General features: G+C 45.3%; 1 protein-coding gene across 4 annotated transcripts in view; it reads right to left on the minus strand.

Annotated features, from left to right (window-relative positions):
* STPG1 (sperm tail PG-rich repeat containing 1) overlaps positions 1 to 19,021 on the minus strand; it is a 56,806-nt gene that overhangs the window by 14,993 nt on the left and 22,792 nt on the right. For 2 of the 4 annotated variants that reach the window (XM_021937506.2, XM_009201794.4), the window contains 4 exons: positions 18,454 to 18,572; positions 10,781 to 10,882; positions 6,508 to 6,678; positions 691 to 799 (listed from right to left, as the gene is read on the minus strand). In XM_021937506.2, the coding sequence (XP_021793198.1) occupies positions 691 to 799; positions 6,508 to 6,678; positions 10,781 to 10,882; positions 18,454 to 18,572 (501 nt within the window). Of the gene's footprint in view, positions 1 to 690; positions 881 to 6,507; positions 6,679 to 10,780; positions 10,883 to 18,453; positions 18,573 to 19,021 lie in introns of all 4 variants that reach the window. The other 2 variants (XM_021937494.2, XM_021937498.2) reach the window with 1 other exon arrangement.

Consider the following 19,021-nt stretch of genomic DNA (forward strand, 5'->3'; position numbering starts at 1 on the left):
GCATCTTGGAGGTTCCAGAAGGGACAATGGAATGATGGAGGACGTGGGCTCCTTAGTGAGATCTCTCTGGGCTTGTGTCTGCCATTTACCGGCTGTGTGACACTGGGCAAGTCATTTCAACTCTCTGAGCCTCCATTTCCTCATCTGAAAAGCAGGGCTAAGTGGACGAACCTACGAGGGCAGACCTGCAAGACTGCATGGAAACCATTGAGTGGGTGCCCCGGAAACAGAGCTGCCTCCTCCGTTTCACGACTAGATGATGAAGTCACCTCTGGCATAGGAGAAAAGGAACATGGCAGCTGAGTGTAGAAGGAACAGGATGTATGGTCATACCCTGTATCTCCCACCCCTCCCCAGTGGCCTCTGATGGCACCTGGGGTATACAAATGTGCACACTTCTGAGGTGAGAAGTCACTTCTCCACTTGGCTGCCCAGAGCAGGTACGCCAGGTCATAAAAGGGGAGGCCCGGAAGCTGCTTTGGAGGCCCATTTCCAGAGCCAGCCTGTCCTCCTGGTGGGGAGAGCTGGCTGTCTTCTCACCTCTCCTCTTTGTTCAGTACCTGCCTGCTACTCCTCCCCACCCAAAGACTAAATCCTTCCAAAGACTCCCTATGAAGAAGTAGGTGCCCTGCAAATCAAATCTGGGACACTTAACCCTTAGGTCAAGGCCAGGGCAAAGCAGCTGCTTACCTGGGGGAGGTCCTTTTTCAGCAAAAAGGAAAGATCCTCTTTGGGTTTTTGACATAAACCCGGCTCGGGCACAGACGTTGTTTCTCTGCTTGCAGCAAGAGACAGAGGCCTGGGGGGAGAAAATACACCCAATGTACTCAGTGCCTTTCCTCTCTTTGTCTTCGTCATCGTGCCTGGACAAGTGGCAAATCTACGTAAAAAAAAAATCAAACTGAAACCCGTCCTTCTTAGCAAATGTACAGATGTGAGCTGTAAAGGTCACACTGGCTGTGGCTTCCCCGTCATCCCAGCTCAAGTGGTCTATGAGTCTGTGATCCCCAGAAAATGCTGGTCACTCAACAAGGAACAGAGCACACAGCTAGCTGCAGGCTGGCTTCCAGGCTCACTTCTGCTAAGGACAGGCTATGTGGTCCTGCATCTGTAACCTCTCTGAAACCAAGTTTTCTCATCTGTAAAACGGATTGGACAGTCGGCTCCACTTGCTGTGGAGTTCCGTCAGGGAGTAGGGGTGGGCCAACAGAGATCACCTCTAGGAAAGTGTTTTTTTTTTTGAAGTGTGTAATGCTACACCTGAAAATTATCTTCACTTTGTTGCTACTTTTTTTTTTTTTTTTTTTTTTGGAGACAGAGTCTCACTGTGTTGCCCAGGCTGGAGGGCAGCGGTGCCATCTCAGCTCACTGCAACCTCTGCCTCCCGGGCTCAAGCAATCGTCCCACCTCAGCCTCCAGAGTAGCAGGGACTACAGGCACACACCACCACACCTGGCTAATTTTTTTGTATTTTTTTGTATTTTTTTGTAGAGACAGGATTTCACCATGTTGCCCAGGCTGGTCTTGAACTCCTACACTCAAATGATCTGCCCACCTCGGCCTCCCAAAGTGTTGGGATTACAGGCATGAGCCACTGCACTTGGTTTTCTACTATTTTTACTGTTTTTAGGACACACAGTCCTACCCATCCCCATCCTCATTCCTAGGTGCACTGCTCACTGTTCAAATAGCCCTTCTATAAATGCAGCATTTGGGGCACACAAGAAAGTCGTATCATTTAACATTGTGATCACATCTGCAAGCACTCCCTTGTCTCGACTTTCCTGAACTGATCAGAAATTAAGCATTCTGGCTGACTCATGAAATACATTTGAGAGTGTGCGATGTGTCCAGAACTCTAAAAATAATAGGAAAAAACCCTGAGATCATTCTTCTGTTACACATGAATCATAAATATTTTAAATGCCAATTTGCAGTCTCCTGTATTCACTGGAGAACAGAGGCAATACAAATTAAACCTGTGATTGCTGGGGATATTTGCTGAATGAGTGAAACTATTTGCTGGGGCCAGGATGGTTTGATTTGCTGTGATACTCCTTTGTCAAAAAAAATGTTTCTTGAGAAATGCAGATGGCATTTTGATTTTGTGTTTACAAAGGTGGAGGAATTTAGCTTTTCCCAGGGCCCTAATGGCTAGACGGCATGCAGAGAGGGCAAACAAAGAGACCAGATGGGACAGGTTAATTACTGGACATGGGGAGTGGGGGAGAGGAGCCAGGTTGCCGGAGAGAAGGTAATAACACAGTACCAAGGAAGAGGACTCGAATATACAAGTGAGGGATGGTGGCAGCAAAGGCAGAGAAAGGCTTTGACAGACCTCAAAGCACAGTGTGGCTAACAGGATTACTGCATTTCTACTCCTCACCAGTTGACTGAACCATTGTTCTCCTGGCCTGAAAAAAAGCCACCTGTAGACAAAACAGCATGTCGGCTTTATTTTTCACCCAGACAGAAAAGCAACTGAAAAAGGGAACATTTTTGTATATGCTGAGTGTGCGTCACTGGAAGATTTCTCCATGGGGCCAGGAAAATATTCAGCAGGTTAAAAAAGACTGAAGCAGATTTATTGTATTGCCATGGAAAGAAATCTAAGAAGAAAATGCATGTGTGCTGTGTACAGCATAATGCTAACACTGGTGGAGGGACAGAGGTAGGAGAGAATAGGAAAGAAACTGCACCTGGTTAGTTCTTTGTTTTGTTTTGTTGTTTTGTTTTGAGATGGAGTCTCACTCTGCTGCCCAGGCTGGAGTGCAATGGTACGATGCTGGCTCACTGCAACCTCCGCTTCTCGGGTTCAAGCAATTCTCCTGCCTCAGCCTCCCGAGTAGCTGGGGTTACAGGTGTGTGCCACCATGCCTGGCTAATTTTCGTATTTTTAGTAGAGGCAGAGTTTCACCATATTGGCCAGGCTGGTCTCAAACTCCTGACCTCAGGTGATCTGTCCGCCTTGGCCTCCCAAAGTGCTGGGATTACAGGCATGAGTCACTGTGCCCAGTCTGCACCTGGTTTCTAACGCAGTGGTTTGCTTTGGGAAATAGAATTATAAGGGACTTCCACTTTCTAATTCATGGGTTTCTACAGGGCTTGAATATATTTTATGATGAGCGTGTATTATTTTCAGGGTCATATTAAGATAATAATGAACAAAAAATATGCACCTAAATGTATCTGTTGGCAGAAGGACACAATTCTGACTTGGGAAGTGGTCCTTTCTAGATTAACAACTGTATATTACTGGAAAGTTATTCCTTTGATATCATAAACACTGATGGATGCTTACTGCATCCCAGGACCTGTGCTGGGCATTGGAGACAGGAAGCCGGGTGAAGGAATAGACAGCGATTTGGGGAGAATGGCGCATGAAACACTGACGGTGGCGTCCCTCAGCTACAACTGGGAGGCTGCAGAGAGGGGCATCCGCACAGACAGTCCGTTCCTGTATCTGTCTCCCTAGTAGCCTGGTTGCCACTTGGGATTGGCAAACGGGCAATGGTTAAGCCCCTTTCTGATCAGTTTCTTGGACCACACCTTGCCATCTCTCCTGTCAGCATAATAGTCTCCTCACTGGTTTTTCAGAACCCCCAACCCACACTGCAGTCCATTCACCACACAGCAGCTGGAAGAAACTTTAAAAAAAACACATCAGAATGACTGGATGCGGTGGCTCATGCCTGTAATCCCAGCACTTTGGGAGGCCGAGGTGGGTGGATTACGAGGTCAGGAGTTCAAGACCAGTCCGGCCAACATGGTGAAACCCCATCTCTAATTAAAAAAAAATAAAAAATAAAAAAAAAAACAAAATTAGTCGGGCGTGGTGGCATGCGCCTGTAATCCCAGCTACTTGGGAGGCTAAGGCAGGAGAATTACTTGAACTGGGGAGGCGGAGGTTGCAGTGAGCCAAGATTGTGCCACTGCACTCCAGCCTGGGCAACAGAGCAAGACCCCATCTAAAAAAAAAAATCAGATCGCGCCACCCCACACCTCCAACCCCCTCATGGGCTTCCTAGGACCCAGAGAACAAAATGTAAACTTCCTCCTGGGATCTTCAGGGCCCTGCGTGAACTGGCCGCTGCCTGTCTGGTGCCCCCTTCTCCCCCTCCTCTTGCTCATGCTACACTAGCCACTCGACCTTCCTGTAGGTCCTCGTGGGCTGAGCTCCTTGCTGTCCCAGGACCTTGGCACATGCCCTTTCTCCAACCCTGGCTCTTCCTCAATCCTTGGGTCTCAGCCTCGGCACCTTCTCTGACCACCAAGTCTAAAGTATGTGGTACTGCCAACCTCCATATCTCCCACATATTCTCCCTCAGGCTCTAGCTGACCCTCAAATTGATCACAGTTTGTAATTATTTTGTTTGTTTACCTGTTCTTTTCTGAATTTCCCACTGGAATCTAAGCTGTATCACCAGCCTGGCACGGAGGAGCAATAGGATCCACGGAGGGAAGCCTGTCAGGGCTGGAACGAGGTGACTCTGACCTTTCCCCAGCTTTCCACCCCAGTCATCCACCAGTGCCCACTGATGTGCAAATGATGCCTTCAAGCTGGGGAATTTTGGCCAAGTCCCTTCACCTCTCTGAGCCTCAGCTTTCACTTCTTTATACTGGGAACAAGATAATCCACGTTATGGATTCACTTGTGAGTATTAAATATGATTAATATATATATAATATATTAATAATATATATAATAATATATAGACCAGCACTTAGTACATGAGAAGGGCTTCATCCTTCTCCTCCTCCTCATCATCATTATTTTCAGGCTCTGATTATGCCGAGGGAAGACTGCCTGGAGTTGTACTGCCCAGTATAGTAGCCACAGGTTGCATGTGGCTATTGGCCCTGGAAATATGGCTGGCCCAAATTAAGATGTGCTGGAAGAATAAAACACATACTGGATTTTAAAGACTCAGTACAAGGAAAATAATCTTCCTCAAATATAAAATTCATAACTTTTATATTGATTAGTGTTGAAATGATAATATTTTGGATCTGTTGGGTAAACTATATTACTCAAATTAACTTCATCTGCCCCTTTTTCTTTTTAGATGTGGCTACTAGAAAATCTTAAATGAGGCCGGGCACAGTGGCTCATGCCTGTAATCCCAGCACTTTGGGAGGCCGAGTCGGGCGGATCACGAGGTCAGGAGATCGAGACCATCCTGGTTAACACGGTGAAACCCTGTCTCTGCTAAAAATACAAAAAATTAGCCGAGTGTGGTGGCGGGTGCCTGTAGTCCCAGCTACTCAGGAGGCTGAGGCAGGAGAATGGCATGAGGCAGGGAGGCGGAGCTTGCAATGAGCCAAGATCGCACCACTGCACTCCAGCCTGGGTGACAGAGCGAGTCTCCATCTCAAAAAAAAAAAAAAAAAAAAGAAAGAAAATCTTTAATGATGTCTGTGGCTCCCATTTTACTCCTAGTGGACAGTGCTGGCCTAGCAGGCACTTATATTACTTGGGACACATTATAATTGCTTGAATCCATCATAGAAGGTGGGCAGGATCTTTGTAGTCAGAAAGATAATTATTAATTATAAATATTATGAAGGAAAAAAGGAAATGGCATAATAAATGTATAAAACCAAAATAGCTTGGAAAATGGCATAGTAACATTAGTATCTTAAGTACAATTCATGTCTTACGCACTTCAGAGTGCTCTCATGTTCGTTGCCTTATGGTAACCCTGTAGGGCAAGTAGAATTGATTCCATTGTACTGTGGGGGCTGTGACTTACTTGCCTCATATTTAAGGGTAAGTAAATACCCTTCATGTACTAACAAAGACAGCCCTACCAATCTCCATGTATTGTGTGGTCCTTGTGTGACTGGTGCTGTCCTGGGCATGCAGCATACATTATCTCATTTAATATTTGCATTGACACGATGAGGTGAACATACATCCCCATTTTACAGATCAATAAACTAATCCCTGGAAAGGTTAAGGGACTTGCCCAAGGCCACGCAGTTAGAAAGTGGCAGAGACGAGAGCTAAACCAAACCTTCCTGAATCCATCTCTTAACCATCCATGCCATTCTGCCTCAGTGAATACAAAGCGATCATAATTGGCACAGCAGAGCACAACTGTTAAAACACCTATTTTCTGATATGAAAGTTTATTTTCCCTAGAAGAACCTAAAAAGTAAATCACTAGTGGCTGCAGACAAAGTGGTAAATAATACACCCATTGTTACAGATGAGAAAACTATGTCTCAGAAAGGTTACAGGATGAGAGTAATTAGAATATGTGTTTCTCAGGGCAGTGGCCTCCCCACTTCATACTGGCCTCCACATTGCCCGCCCTGATCTCCGGGGCCTGCAAACTTCCTGAAAGAGACTTGTACAGCCTTAGGCACCCATTGGGTAGTCAACAAATGCTAACTGGCTTGACAATTGCATTAAAATATGATGTCCCCAAGATCCCCTCTTCCTTTTATTTCAGTAAACCATTCATTTGATCTATATTTAGCAAGCAAAGGCAGAGTTCTTACATTGTAATAGTTTGGTGCAGGAGTTTCAAATTTGAGAACTTTCATAAAGCTTGGCAACTGGAACATGCTGGAACATGAATTACTAAAGTCTCTCTTGGAAATAAAACCCGATGGGATAGTGTATGCATTCGCTGCAGGGTATTTAGAAATGATGGTGTCCAATCGGGCGCGCTGTAAGGAGACAACCAAAGGAATCAGCATTGTCACATAATATTGTGGCTCTGAAGGACAGATGTCAAAGAGATGGTGACCAGCACAAGGTCTAAATGCATTTTATAAAAGGCAAAACTCTGGCAGGTAACAACGATAAACTGACCTCGGGCTTTAAGGATCTTCCCTTGGAAAACACAAGTTCAGACCTGTACTCGCTTCTGTAAACTAACTCAAATTATTCATCTTCTGTTTGGGACTTGGCAAAAATGATTTTGCCATAAATGCATTTCCACCCAATCCTGTTCCAGGCCACTTACCCTTGACTCATCAGCTGTTGGGTAATTTACGTGATAGGAAGCTTTAGACGCTCTTCTCAGCCTAGGCTTTTCTTCTGAGTAAAATCTCACATCTTGTTTCTAAGATTAAATGATCTGAACTGCCTAAGCAACGAGTTTGCTTCAAACAAAGCTCCAGGGGGCTTGTTGTCCCTCCGTGCCTCCTACTCTCCACCAAATTACTGTTTTCATCAAATCCTACAGTATTTTCACTGTTTAACAGAACCAATCCCACTCCTTTCAGGAAGCCACGATAAATTATCTTCAGTTAAAAAACAAACAGAATCAATGTTTGTCAAAAGAACAGGGACAAAAGTTACAGAAACTCAGTGATAACATCACTTTCCCCTAAGATAGCATGGCAAGTATTAGAGTCTGATAAAACAAAATATTTCCTACTATTTAATGGTCAAAAGCTTGAGAACATTGCCCTGGATTTTCTCACTTGATAGGAATCAATAACTACACAAACACAGAACATGGGTGAGCCCAAAGGAAGGCATTAGGGGCCCCCTACTTCACTCTGTGGTTGGTGGTGACGGTCCTCAGCGTCTGGTTTATGGACCACCCTGAGCATTTGGGTGGGTGTAGCACCACTAGAAGTGGGAGTGTTCTTGTCCAGAGCCTAAGTTGTTCAGAGCCTAACCTGGGTTCAAGCCCCAGCTCGACCTCAACCTCTTCAGTAATGGGGAGTTAACTCCAAAGCTGGTCTGTTCCTTGAGTATCCAACTCTGCCAAACTCGAATTCTAATAAGAAGTGGCCGCATGCAGTGTGTAAGGATTTGCTGATGCTCCTAGAAGTAAGGTCACCCCAGCCTTGAACATGCTTCGTCTTTTTCATTCTGGCCAAGAGTTAACCAATACCTTTGGTGGGTTTTTGTGTTGAATCCTCACGACAACCCTGAGCAGTGGATCTTATGATTATCTCTACTTTTACAGATCAGGAAGCTGAACTTCCTTAGCTAATTCAGGTGGAGGACCAGCATTCCTACCCAAGCAGTCGGCCTCCACTACATGACATGGATCAGAGATCCCATTCTAAAGAGGAAAACGTCGAGTGGTATGGCCCTGGGGTAACAGCAAGCCCTTTCAATCATAGACTCTTTTTTGGTTTAGAACACCTACAATTTACATTTTGAAAATGAAAAAAATTCTTCCCGAAAAAGTTCCAGTAGAGGCAATGTTTTATAAAGTATTGTAATAGAATTAGTCTCAGAGTGTGGCTACAGTAACACTCACTCACCAACACTACACACCCCTTGGTTTACTTGCCAGACCTGTGGCCTCCAATCTGGCCATACGCCGGCATTTATGAACTTCTCTCCAGCACCTACTAACTTTTCTAGAGCCACTCCTGCCAGCATGCAAATACAGACAGGCCATCAAGCTCTCCACCCACCTGCCTCATACACTTCTCCTAGTCAGTACTGTGGAAGATTCTGGAGCAAAGATTTGGAATATACTAATAAAGCTCTTTATATCATTCGGACTTAGAGAGATGACAGGTCTCTCAAAAGGTTGGGTGTAGTTGTTTCAACAGTCATGCGGAAGTTTCAAAAATTTATAGACCCACAGAGTTTTTTGGTCAGCCTCACCCATAGTCACATTCCTACTGGTCATTCTGATCTTTCTCTGATGAGAGTTACTTTTAATTCCCTTCAAGTCTTGGGATCCAGAAGTGGAGGAGGTGCTAAAGGTGAAAGTTACTGAAAGAGGCAGTGGGGTGGGGGGATATGAAATTCTCATCCAGTTCACACAGGAATGAGGTAAGATGCAGGGATCTCCTACCAGATCTCCATCGACCACTTCAGGCACCCATCCCCAGGTACAGGACCTTAAGTGTTTATACTTGAGTGTAACGTAACTATAAATACAAATTCCCATATTTGTGAAAGGGAGGAGGGGGGAAGCCTCAACAGCTCAAAAGTCTGCCTTCTTTGGGATTTGGTTCTGAATTTTTTAAAGGCCTGTAAGGTGTGGCTAGGTTCTGTAACACTCAGCTCTTGCCTTGGGCCCCTTCTCCTCCAGATAGTCCGGCTTTTCATTTGGAAAGTTACTGCACGCAAAGCCTTGTAGACAACCAATCATGTCCTCTGATTCAGTCTCTTTTTTGGCACCAAGAAGGAATGGGCAGTGCCATTATTTAGCAAAGAAGTTCTCGGAGAGAAAACCTAGGTGTTGCAGGAAGTATTGTTTGTGACTCAGGTGGTAACAATCATAATATTTAGCATGTTTATAATGCTTTGCTGTTTCAAAGAGTATTTCACTCATTGCAATGTTAATTTGCCCAGTGCCTCCAGGGAGTCTCCACTTTCATGAGGCAACTGGGACACAGAAGGGTGACGTGCTTGAGGTCACGTCAAGAATCCACAGCTGAGGCAGGATCAGGTCTGAAGTCTTGTCTTCTACACCAGGACTTCATGAGACGGCACTTCTTTTGAATTTCTTTCCTAGCAGAGCTGGTGGCAGAAAAATAAGTAGAGGCATGGTTGTTCTGTGAACCTACTGAGGCCATGTACAAACTCAGCTTCTTCGGTAATGGGGAGTTAACTCCAAAGCTGGTCTGTTCCTTGAGTATCCAACTCTGCCAAATTCGAATTCCAATAAGACGTGGCTATGTTTAGTGTGTCTTAAATGATCCCTTTGTGTGGTTAAAAAAAAATCAATTCCAATGTCAGGCATCAGAATACATCTGTGCAAGAAATTATTATAACTTTTAAAGGAAAAAGATGGCGTATGTTTATTAATTTAATGTTAGAGTCTGGGCTTGCTTTCTTTTCACTTTTTTTTTTTTTTTTTGCGCAGGGGGTTGGGGACAGAGTCTGCCTCTCTCATCCAGGCTGGAGTGTGATGGTGAAATCATAGTTCACTGCAGGCTCAACCTCCTGGGCTCAAGTGATCCTCCCACCTCAGCCTCCTGAGTAGCTGGGATCTATGGGCACACATCATCACTCCTGGCTAATTTTAAAATTATTTTGTAGAGATGGAGACTCACTGTGTTGCCCAGACTGGCCTTGAACTCCTGGGCTTAAGTGATGCTCCCGCATTGGCCTCCTGAAATGCTGGCATCATAGGCATGAGCCACCATGCCTGTCCACTTTTCACTTTTCTTCCTCAGGTAGCCTTACCCTAGTTTGTATCTTTCCCCTTGCTGTATCTATTTTTCTTGATCATTTATCTATTTTGCTGTATCTATTTTTCTTGACAATGTATAAATATTTTTAAGAAGCCTATCTTTGCCCAACTCTGGTCAGGGTCATTGGCAATTCATACAGCTGCTTGATTGCTACAGCCCTCAACCAAAATTAAGTCCCATATCTTACAAAGAGAAGGAATGGGGTGGGGCCAGTACATTTCAGGCCCACCGCTGGCTTTCTTTTTAGTCCTATCAGATTTCTCAATAGTTTGACAACCAATTAGATTAAGCATTGTAAAAATCATATTACACCAAGATGTGTAAGAGTAACAATTTCCTGGTATGCCTAAACATCTCAGGAAAATACTTGCTTAGTCCACTCACTGATGACAAAATTGGTTTGGCAGGATCAAGTCCTGAAGATTCCTCTGGTTTCTCTTCCCACCCTGGCAATGGGTAGAGATGGGAAAAAGTTACTTAGAGACACAGGGTCCAATTTACCTGCATGAAATTTGAGGAGGCAGTTACTCTCCTAATTAGAACCATGGGCCTTTGGAGAGAAAGGACCAGATGTCCAAGATATAATTATGCAATGAATGAAGGAAATTACTGACCAGTTAATGCTTTAGTCAAGAGAAGTGGTTCTCACCATCGAGGGAAACATGCATGTTCCTTTCTTGGACAATGAGACACTGTTGGACACTGGTGACTGGTGAATGACATTGTAGAATCCAGGACCTGGGATTTCATTCTGAAAGGGAAGAGAAGGTGGCGTCATGGAGATATTTCAATTCCATTGTGCTTTTCCACAGGATTTACATCCATTAACACTGAACCTTACCGTAATCCCACAGCACAGGCGCTACCACCACTTGGCGGGTGACAGCCTGGCTGTACCATTTCCTGACTTGCCCGATCTTCGGCTCAGTTACCAAGTGGTGGGGCTGGAATTCCAAGCCAGGCTAAGACTCCTAAAGCCCTTGCTCTTTCCACTACGCCCTGCCGCATTCCGAAAGAACACAGTTGTTTTTCATGTCATTAGAGAAATGGGCCTAAAGTGGGACAGTGAACGCGGCTGATGTACAAGGCAGTGTGCAGTGATTGGGTAAGCCAGACCCACGGCAAGGGAAGGGTGAGCGATTTCACGTTCACCCCACCCCACGTGACTCAGCTTCCTCCTCAGCCTTTCAGAAGAGAAACCAGGGAGTGTCTCTGTTTATAAAGCAAAATGAAACAAAAACAACCTTCATCCCAAACCAGGCCGTTTCTAACTCTCAGACAAAAAGAGGCTAGCTCTTGAGGCTCAAGCGCTGAACGATGCAGGCATGTGAGAGAGGAATAAGCGAGAGGTCATTTCCAAGTTCATTTCTGCTGCGGCAGCTCATTGGGCTTTCATCGCATTTCCCATGCTAGTTACCAGGGGGAGGTAAATGTTGACAGAAGCTGGCTGAGCGGTGTGAAACGCTACGGATGCTCCACTGTCACAAGAGGCTCCTGGGTACCTGCTTGGTGCTAGAAGCTTTTCCAAGTTGGTCTCATGTTCACCATCAGTCAGTGAGGAAGGGATTACTGCCCCTTTGACAGATGGAGACACTGAGGCACATGAAGATGAATTTGCCCAAGGTCCCACTGCTGTAAGTGGCAGTACCTGACTTCAGTGCCAAGCGCATGGTGTGTGCTGTCTTGTTGACTCCTCACACAAGCTTTTTACCGTGAGATAGGGTCAGGGCCACTTTAAGGAAAGTGAGGCCCAGAGACATTGGGCCATAGCTAGTAAGTGGCAAACCCCGGAGCTGAACCGAGACAGCCCGACTCCAGAGCTTGCCATCTCCAATCTCTGCCACTCCGGCCTGTCCTGTGTCTACCGTCCCTACTGCCTGCCTTAGGGTAGAAAGCCCAAGGTACCATCAGTACCTTCCAGGACTTTCCAGTCTGGCTGGGCAGTGTATAATTATGGTTTCATATAGGGGATAGAGTCAAAGTGCAATTAACAGGTTCTTCTGTGCTGCCTTTTAAATGCAGTGAGCCCTTTCACCCTTGCCCCATGGCAGGTAGGGACAGGGGAGCTGCTTCCTGCTTTAGGTGAGAATGATCCTGGTGGACAGAAGAGGAACTGACTGTCATGGAGAGTGAGGCAGGCAGCAGGAGGCACTGCGGAGCCAGGTACTCCAGCACCCCAGTCCAAGAGCTCAGGAGAACCCTGCTGTTGTGGATGCAGATGCGAAGGGCTATGGGGAGACAAGGAACAGATTTTTCTAGGCAGCTGTTTTCAAGGCAAGCATCAATTTATTGAGTGCTTATTGTGTGCCATGCACCGTTCTGAGGACTTTACATGTACTATTAGCTCACTTAATCTCCATTGTAAAGGAGTTGGGGCCAAAAGAGATAAGGCCCACATAACTAGTAAATGTCAGAGCCAGAACCGAGGCACTCTGACCACAGAGTCTGCTCTTAACCACGAAACCAAACTAACTTTCAAATGAGATTGTATAGGATTAAAAAAATCCCCACTGGGTTATGAATCAGAAATTGTAGTCTCGGTGCTGCCACACGCTAAGTGATACTGAGCAAGTCACCTCTCTGGGCTTCCTTATTTGTAAGTCCAAGGTGTTGGGCCTTGGGGTGCTTTTGAGCTTCCGGAGTCCCTGAATCTAGGAAAGCTGACGCAGGAAGTGTCACTGTGACTCTTCTAGGTTTAAATAGCAGACAGTGAAGACACACACCTCTAGCTCCCGGTTATCACCACGCTCTGAACCTGTCCATCAGTTTGCAAGAATTTTCTGAGCACGCTTATGTGTCTGAGGAGCTAGGGTTTCCAGACAAAATACAAGACCTAAATGCCTGCTCCATCCTACCTGCCTAGTTAAATTAGAATTTCAGATAAACTGCAGATGATGATTTTAGTATATCCCATGCAATATTTGGGACATACTTGTACTAACAGAGTTGCCATTATCTGAAATTCTAATTTAACTGGACATCTTGTATTTTCATTTGCTGAAGCTCACAACCTTCCTGTGCTTTAACTACACTTTAATTCTGCCACTTTGCAAACTGGCTTGAGTCCAGGGCAAATGGGAAGAGGACTGTTACCACCTCGCCCGGAGGAACGGAGTCCTGCCTGTTTGTTCTTAGCAAGCAAAAGGACAGTCCTCCAGGCAGCAGCAGCTGGAGCTGGCCAGCAGCAGCTTGTGAGGAAAACTGTTAAAAATTCCAAAATGTTGCTGGTGGTGGCTTGAAACTGGCCAGGATGGGAGTATTTATACCACAAAAATGGGCAGATGCTACAACTCAGCAGTCTTCTTCAAGGAGGGTAAATGGTGGTTGACCAGCACACCACCACCTTCGTGCAATGCCCAAGTAGGTCTCTGGGAGGGGAATGTCAAGCATTCTCCTGCAACTTCTAGAGGTGGGCGGATAGCACCCTAGGAGAGACCTTTCGCCTGTGCGATAATAGTTCCTGCAACTGACGTCTGTGACTTGGATGAATTTAGGCCTCTCAGAGCAAATCCCAGAGAACGAGAATCCAAGTTGTGACTGGTGTGAACTTAGCCACTCCTTGGTTTCTTGGCAAAAACCAAATAAACAAACAAAACAAAAACACGTATGGGGAGGGAGACGGGAAGATAACTCACATTTACTAGCATACTATGGAAGCCCGGTGCCGGATGCCCTACCAGCTGTCTCCTTCGCTGCCTCTTAGCATGAGGATTAAAGGGGTCAATACACATAAAGCGGGTGGAATAGCACCGATGCAGCCCGCCATCATCATCACCATCACCACCATCACCACGCATGACGTTGCCTACTACTGCCTCTATGGAGCCAGGACCCTCCCTTGGGAGTCACAAACCTTCAGAGTGGGACTGAGCAGCTTATTAGCAGCCTCTTGAAGTCCCCTGAGTGGAATGGGGCAAACATGCAATTTAGCAGACACTGATTGAAACCTACTGTGCATTAGGACCTGTGCTAAGGGTGGAAGATACAGGCGCAACCTGTTAGCAGCTCACAAGGTCTAGGAATGGGAGGAAGGAGACGCATCACAACAGTGCTCATGGATGGATGTGTGGTCGTGACTCGATGGGAAATGTGCAGACTTGAGTTGGGGTCATTCAATCCATTTTTGAGGGATTTGTGGGGTCTGGAAAGGACAGCAATGACCACTGCCCAAGAAGCCCCTAGGCAGGTGGTGGAGGTAAGACAGCACACACATTAACCTCATGTCAAGGGCATAAGACGGACTGTGGGAGGTGCTTCTACCTGGGGAAGATGCTGGGGAAACAGGATCTGAGGACCAGGAGTTGCTACCTGGATTCATCCTCACTCTGCCCAGCCTCGACTGCACAAGCTACTTCCCCCTGTTTTCGTCTCGGGATCATTATCTGAAAAGTGTGGATAATGATGGGATTTAGCTCACAGGGTTATTATGGGGATAAAATGAAGTAACAAGTGCAAAGGTCTTTGAGGGGGACCTGGCATGTCATGAGTGCCAGCCCAGTGTTTGCAGACCCCTTTGGAAGGGGTGCTGGTGACTGGATATGGAGAAGTCAGGCTTCACAGAGCAGGGAGGCAGGGCAGACCCTACTGTGGGTCAGATATGCAGCTGAGGGCACACTTGGGGCGGCTGTCCCCTTGAACATGGTGACTTCTGCAAACTGAACCTCCTTTCATTTAAATATCCCTGGTCTAGTGTCATATCAAGTTAATAAGTGAACAATATTAACTTTGTATGATTTCATCACAAATTAACCACTGGCTGGCTTCCCATCTGGAAGGGGAGATTTACTACGTAATGGTATTAACATACATTTTTAAGTTGTGCCCATCTAGAGCACATGGTACCGATGTTCTACCAGTATTTATTTATTCAAGCCTGGAAGGGATGAGGTTTAGAACCATGAAATAGTCATTCCTGGCAAGGGCTTACCTACCTATTGCAACATCTTTATTTTTAGGATGAGGAAACAGAGAAGCAAAGACATTAAGTGGTGTCCTTAGGGGTACACAGTTTCGGAAACAGTGACCACAATCCAGGGTGAAGTGGAGACAGAAACACGGAGGCGGGGGTAGAAAATGTCCAACAGGCCGCCGGGCCATGCTCTGTCACACAGATCAGGCGTGTCTCTTCACCTACGCAAAGTTACCAGCACATCTGTAAATAACTCGAAAATGTTCAGGAAAACAGACTTCATTTCTAGCAGCCAAAATTGCCATTCCAGACACTGAGCTTTGTGAAGGATTCCTTGTACTCTGCAGTAAGATTCTCATGGGGAATGTGAGCTGGGCAAGGGGGCCCTGATGGTTCACTGCAAAGTTAGCCTCAGAAGGTAAGTGCACATTTCAAAGGGCACTGATTCTCTGCGTCAAAGATGTGCTAAGGTGGGCCACAGGACTACTGTGAGGAGGCAGCCATGTTCGATCAGGAGCAAGGGTGCGTGCGACTAATTCTTTAAGAAGGGTGGCGAAGCCCTGGAGTTTTAAAATCTGTTTTTAATTTGTATTGCCTCACTAAATTATCAGGTGATGTTAAACAAGATCTTTAACTTCTCAATGCCTATTTCCCTCAGGAAAAATGAGAATGAACCATAGAATAGGATTTTTTTTTTCTGTTTTTATACCTTGAAGAGACCTCAAAAATTATATAATCCAAATTTTATGTTTCAGTTAAGGAGACTAAAGCCCAGAAAAGTCAAGTGACTGGTTTAAAGGCACACAGTCAGTGACAGAGTAGGACACAGAAAGCCTGATTGATGGATCCCCTGCCCTTTCCATAAAATTCCATCCTTATTTCTAAAATGTTTACAAATGCCGAGATGAAAGTTTTCATGTTGTCAGGTAATACGACCACATTTTAAAAGTTGGAACCCAATCTCTGAGCAATTCCTGTCTTCATTCAATGCTGCCTGTAGGTTTGGCTACCCGCCTCCTTGGTTCGTTCAGTTGAAAACGTTCTGAGAAGCAATCATCTTTTCAAACACTAACTTGAGAAGTCAGCCCGTTTGCTTTCTGAATTTGAGTGCTCAGAACTAGATCATGGGGGATGGGGCCCATCCACGCTAGCTGACATCCTCCCCTGTCTTCAGCTTGGTCTGTTTTGCCATCCACGCTAGCTGACATCCTCCCCTGTCTTCAGCTTGGTCTGTTTTGCTAAGGCTTTTCAGAAACTTGCTGACTTTCACAGGACAAAGTTACAGCTCTGCGGGCCACAAAGGTAGGCGTGGTGCAGTGTGGAAAGAGCAAGAGGCTTTGGAGTGAACTAGACCTGGGTTGAGGTCTAATTCTTTCAACATTGATTCAGCAAACATTTCTTTTGAGCCTCTTATGTGCCAAACCCTGCGCTGTGTGACCTTGGGTGGGTCATTTAACTTCCCCAAGCCTGGGTTTCCTCTTGTGTTAAATTAAAATAATAAACCCTTCCTTTCAGCACTGTTCCGAGGATTAGAGATAAAAGGCAGCCTAAAAGTACACATGGTAAGGATAAGTAAATGGTGGCTGCTATTGTTTTTATCGGAGGCTGGGCTGCAAATATCCTAGAGATGGACAATATATTACCATTAAATTGACAAATGGGAAACCAGACAGAAAATGGGAAAGAATCAAACAGTTAAAACAGAGAAGCTAGAGAGAGAAGAAAATTCCTGAGCAAATATGTATTGTCTTTGGAGAAAACTTGCAAGTGATTTAAAACTGTGTGTGTGTATTTGTGTGTGTACACTCTATTCTTTATTATTTGCTTTCTTAGAATCCTAAAATATCAGAAGTGGAAGAAACTTAAGACTTTCTCTAGTTCAGCGTTCTCATCTACCAAGGAGGAATCAGGTTGAGGGCACCAGGGCTAGCCAAGGCCCCTCAGTCCATGCCTTGGCTCCATTCAGAACCTAGATCTCCTCATTCCCTCTCTGCCATCTGGGCAAGGTGATAGGATGAAAACCATTTTCAGAGAGCAGCAAAAGACATGTTAAATGAGGACTCCTCCAAAAGAACATTATTCTAAAGCTTAAATGAATGAAGGAATGAAAAATTTTTTAGATTCTAAGGATGCCTGTGAGTTGCTTCTGGTTGCTTCTGCCCCTGATGGTGAGAGATGAGAAAGTCAGGTCCCATAAATCCCAAAGCTTAAATAAGGACCGGTCAGGAACCACGCAGAACTTTCTAGGTTAGAGAGGAAAAGAGATGCGGCAAGATTTAGGGAAGGGGGGGAGGTGGGTAACACAGGAATATGATAACATGTTGTGGTAGTGGTGGTTTTGAGATGGAGTCTCATTCTGTTGCCCAGGCTGAAGTCCAGTGGCGTGATCTCAGCTCACTGCAATCTCCGCCTCCTAGGTTCAAGCGATTCTCCTGCCTCAGGAGAGGCAGTGGTTGGGTCTACAGGCACGCGCCACCACTCCCAGCTAATTTTTGTATTTTCAGTAGAGATGGGGTTTCACCACATTGGCCAGGCTGGTCTCGAACTCTGGACCTCAAGTGATCTGTCTACCTTGGCCTCCCAAACTGCTGGGATTACAGGCATGAGCCACTGCGCCTGGCTAATAACACATTGTTTAAGGAAGTTGTTTTTTGTTGTTGTTGTTGTTGTTTTAAAGTAGGGCAGGGCTCATTACAAAGGTAATTTTTTTTTTTTCAGACAGGGTATCGCTCTGTCACCCAGACTGGAGTACAGTTGCACTATCTTGCTTCAATGCAACCTCAACCTCCTGAGGTTCAGGTGATCCTCCTTCCTCAGCCTCTTGAGTAGCTGGGTCTACAGGCACGCATCACTACGCCCAGCAAATTTTTGTACTTTTTTTTTTCTTGTGGAGATTGGGTTTTGCTTTGTTGCCTGGGCTGGTCTGAAACTCCTGGCTCAAGCAATTAATTCTCCTACCTCAGCTTCCCAAAGTGCTGGGATTACAGGCATAAGCCACCATGCCCAGCCCTCCAAAGGTAATTCTAGATGTATTTGACTCTTCTGTTCCTCTTGTGTTATTTGAAGTCATGTGATTTCCTCTCACAAGGATGAGGAAGATTTTTGTTTTAACGTTTTACTTAATTGATAACACTTGGGAATTTTTGCAATTTTTCAGTTTTATAATTATTTTTAAAATATATTTTTTCCTTGAAATAGTTTTGGTCCAGTTCAATATTTTTGGCGCCATAAATCCAGACATAGTTGTTTTTTCCCTGGATGTCCCATTTTTCAGTGGAGCTGGTGCCGCGGCTCCTGGGAGCACACTGCCCTCCACTGTCCACAGAAAGACACAGCAGCCAGACAGAACGTGCCTGTCCCGCAAGGCTAAAATCCAGACTAAAACGAAAGAACCCCTAAGACAACGTCATTACCTTCTTTTGAGAAAATCTCTTGGCTTGACTATTGAATCCTTTTTTTTCTGATTCTGGGATTACTGAAGCTTGATATTTAAAAGGAATGGAGGATTGTGTTGGATATGCAGCAGTAAAACCTAAACAACAAAAATGAAATAAAATCAAAATGAATACAAAACAATGATTGACAAATGTGGAAAACACAAAGGTGTATATTAAAGTTTTACTTTAAATGGTAGAGAAGAGAAACTTGCCTTTTGACAGGAAATAGACATGAAACAGGATTAACAAAAAAAAAATTCCCCACTTTCTTTCCCTCTCGGCAATTTATCAGACTTCCCCCTCCAGCTCTTACACTAGTGAGATGTGGTCACATAAAGTCCTTAAAGCAGGCTGTCCCGGGGAAAAGCAAGGAGATGATAGTAAAGACATTCTTGCCAGGCAGGAAGGAAACAGCAAAACTATTCTGGGAGCAGCCTGGACAAGGCGCGGTCAGAGGACAGAGGAAGCGTCCTCACTGCTCCTTGGCCTAGATGCAGACACCAGCATTAGGCCGTTAAAATCGAAAGAGGTTAGGGAAATCCCA

Source organism: Papio anubis, chromosome 1, assembly GCF_008728515.1.
Source record: "Papio anubis isolate 15944 chromosome 1, Panubis1.0, whole genome shotgun sequence".
Lineage (NCBI taxonomy): Eukaryota > Metazoa > Chordata > Mammalia > Primates > Cercopithecidae > Papio > Papio anubis.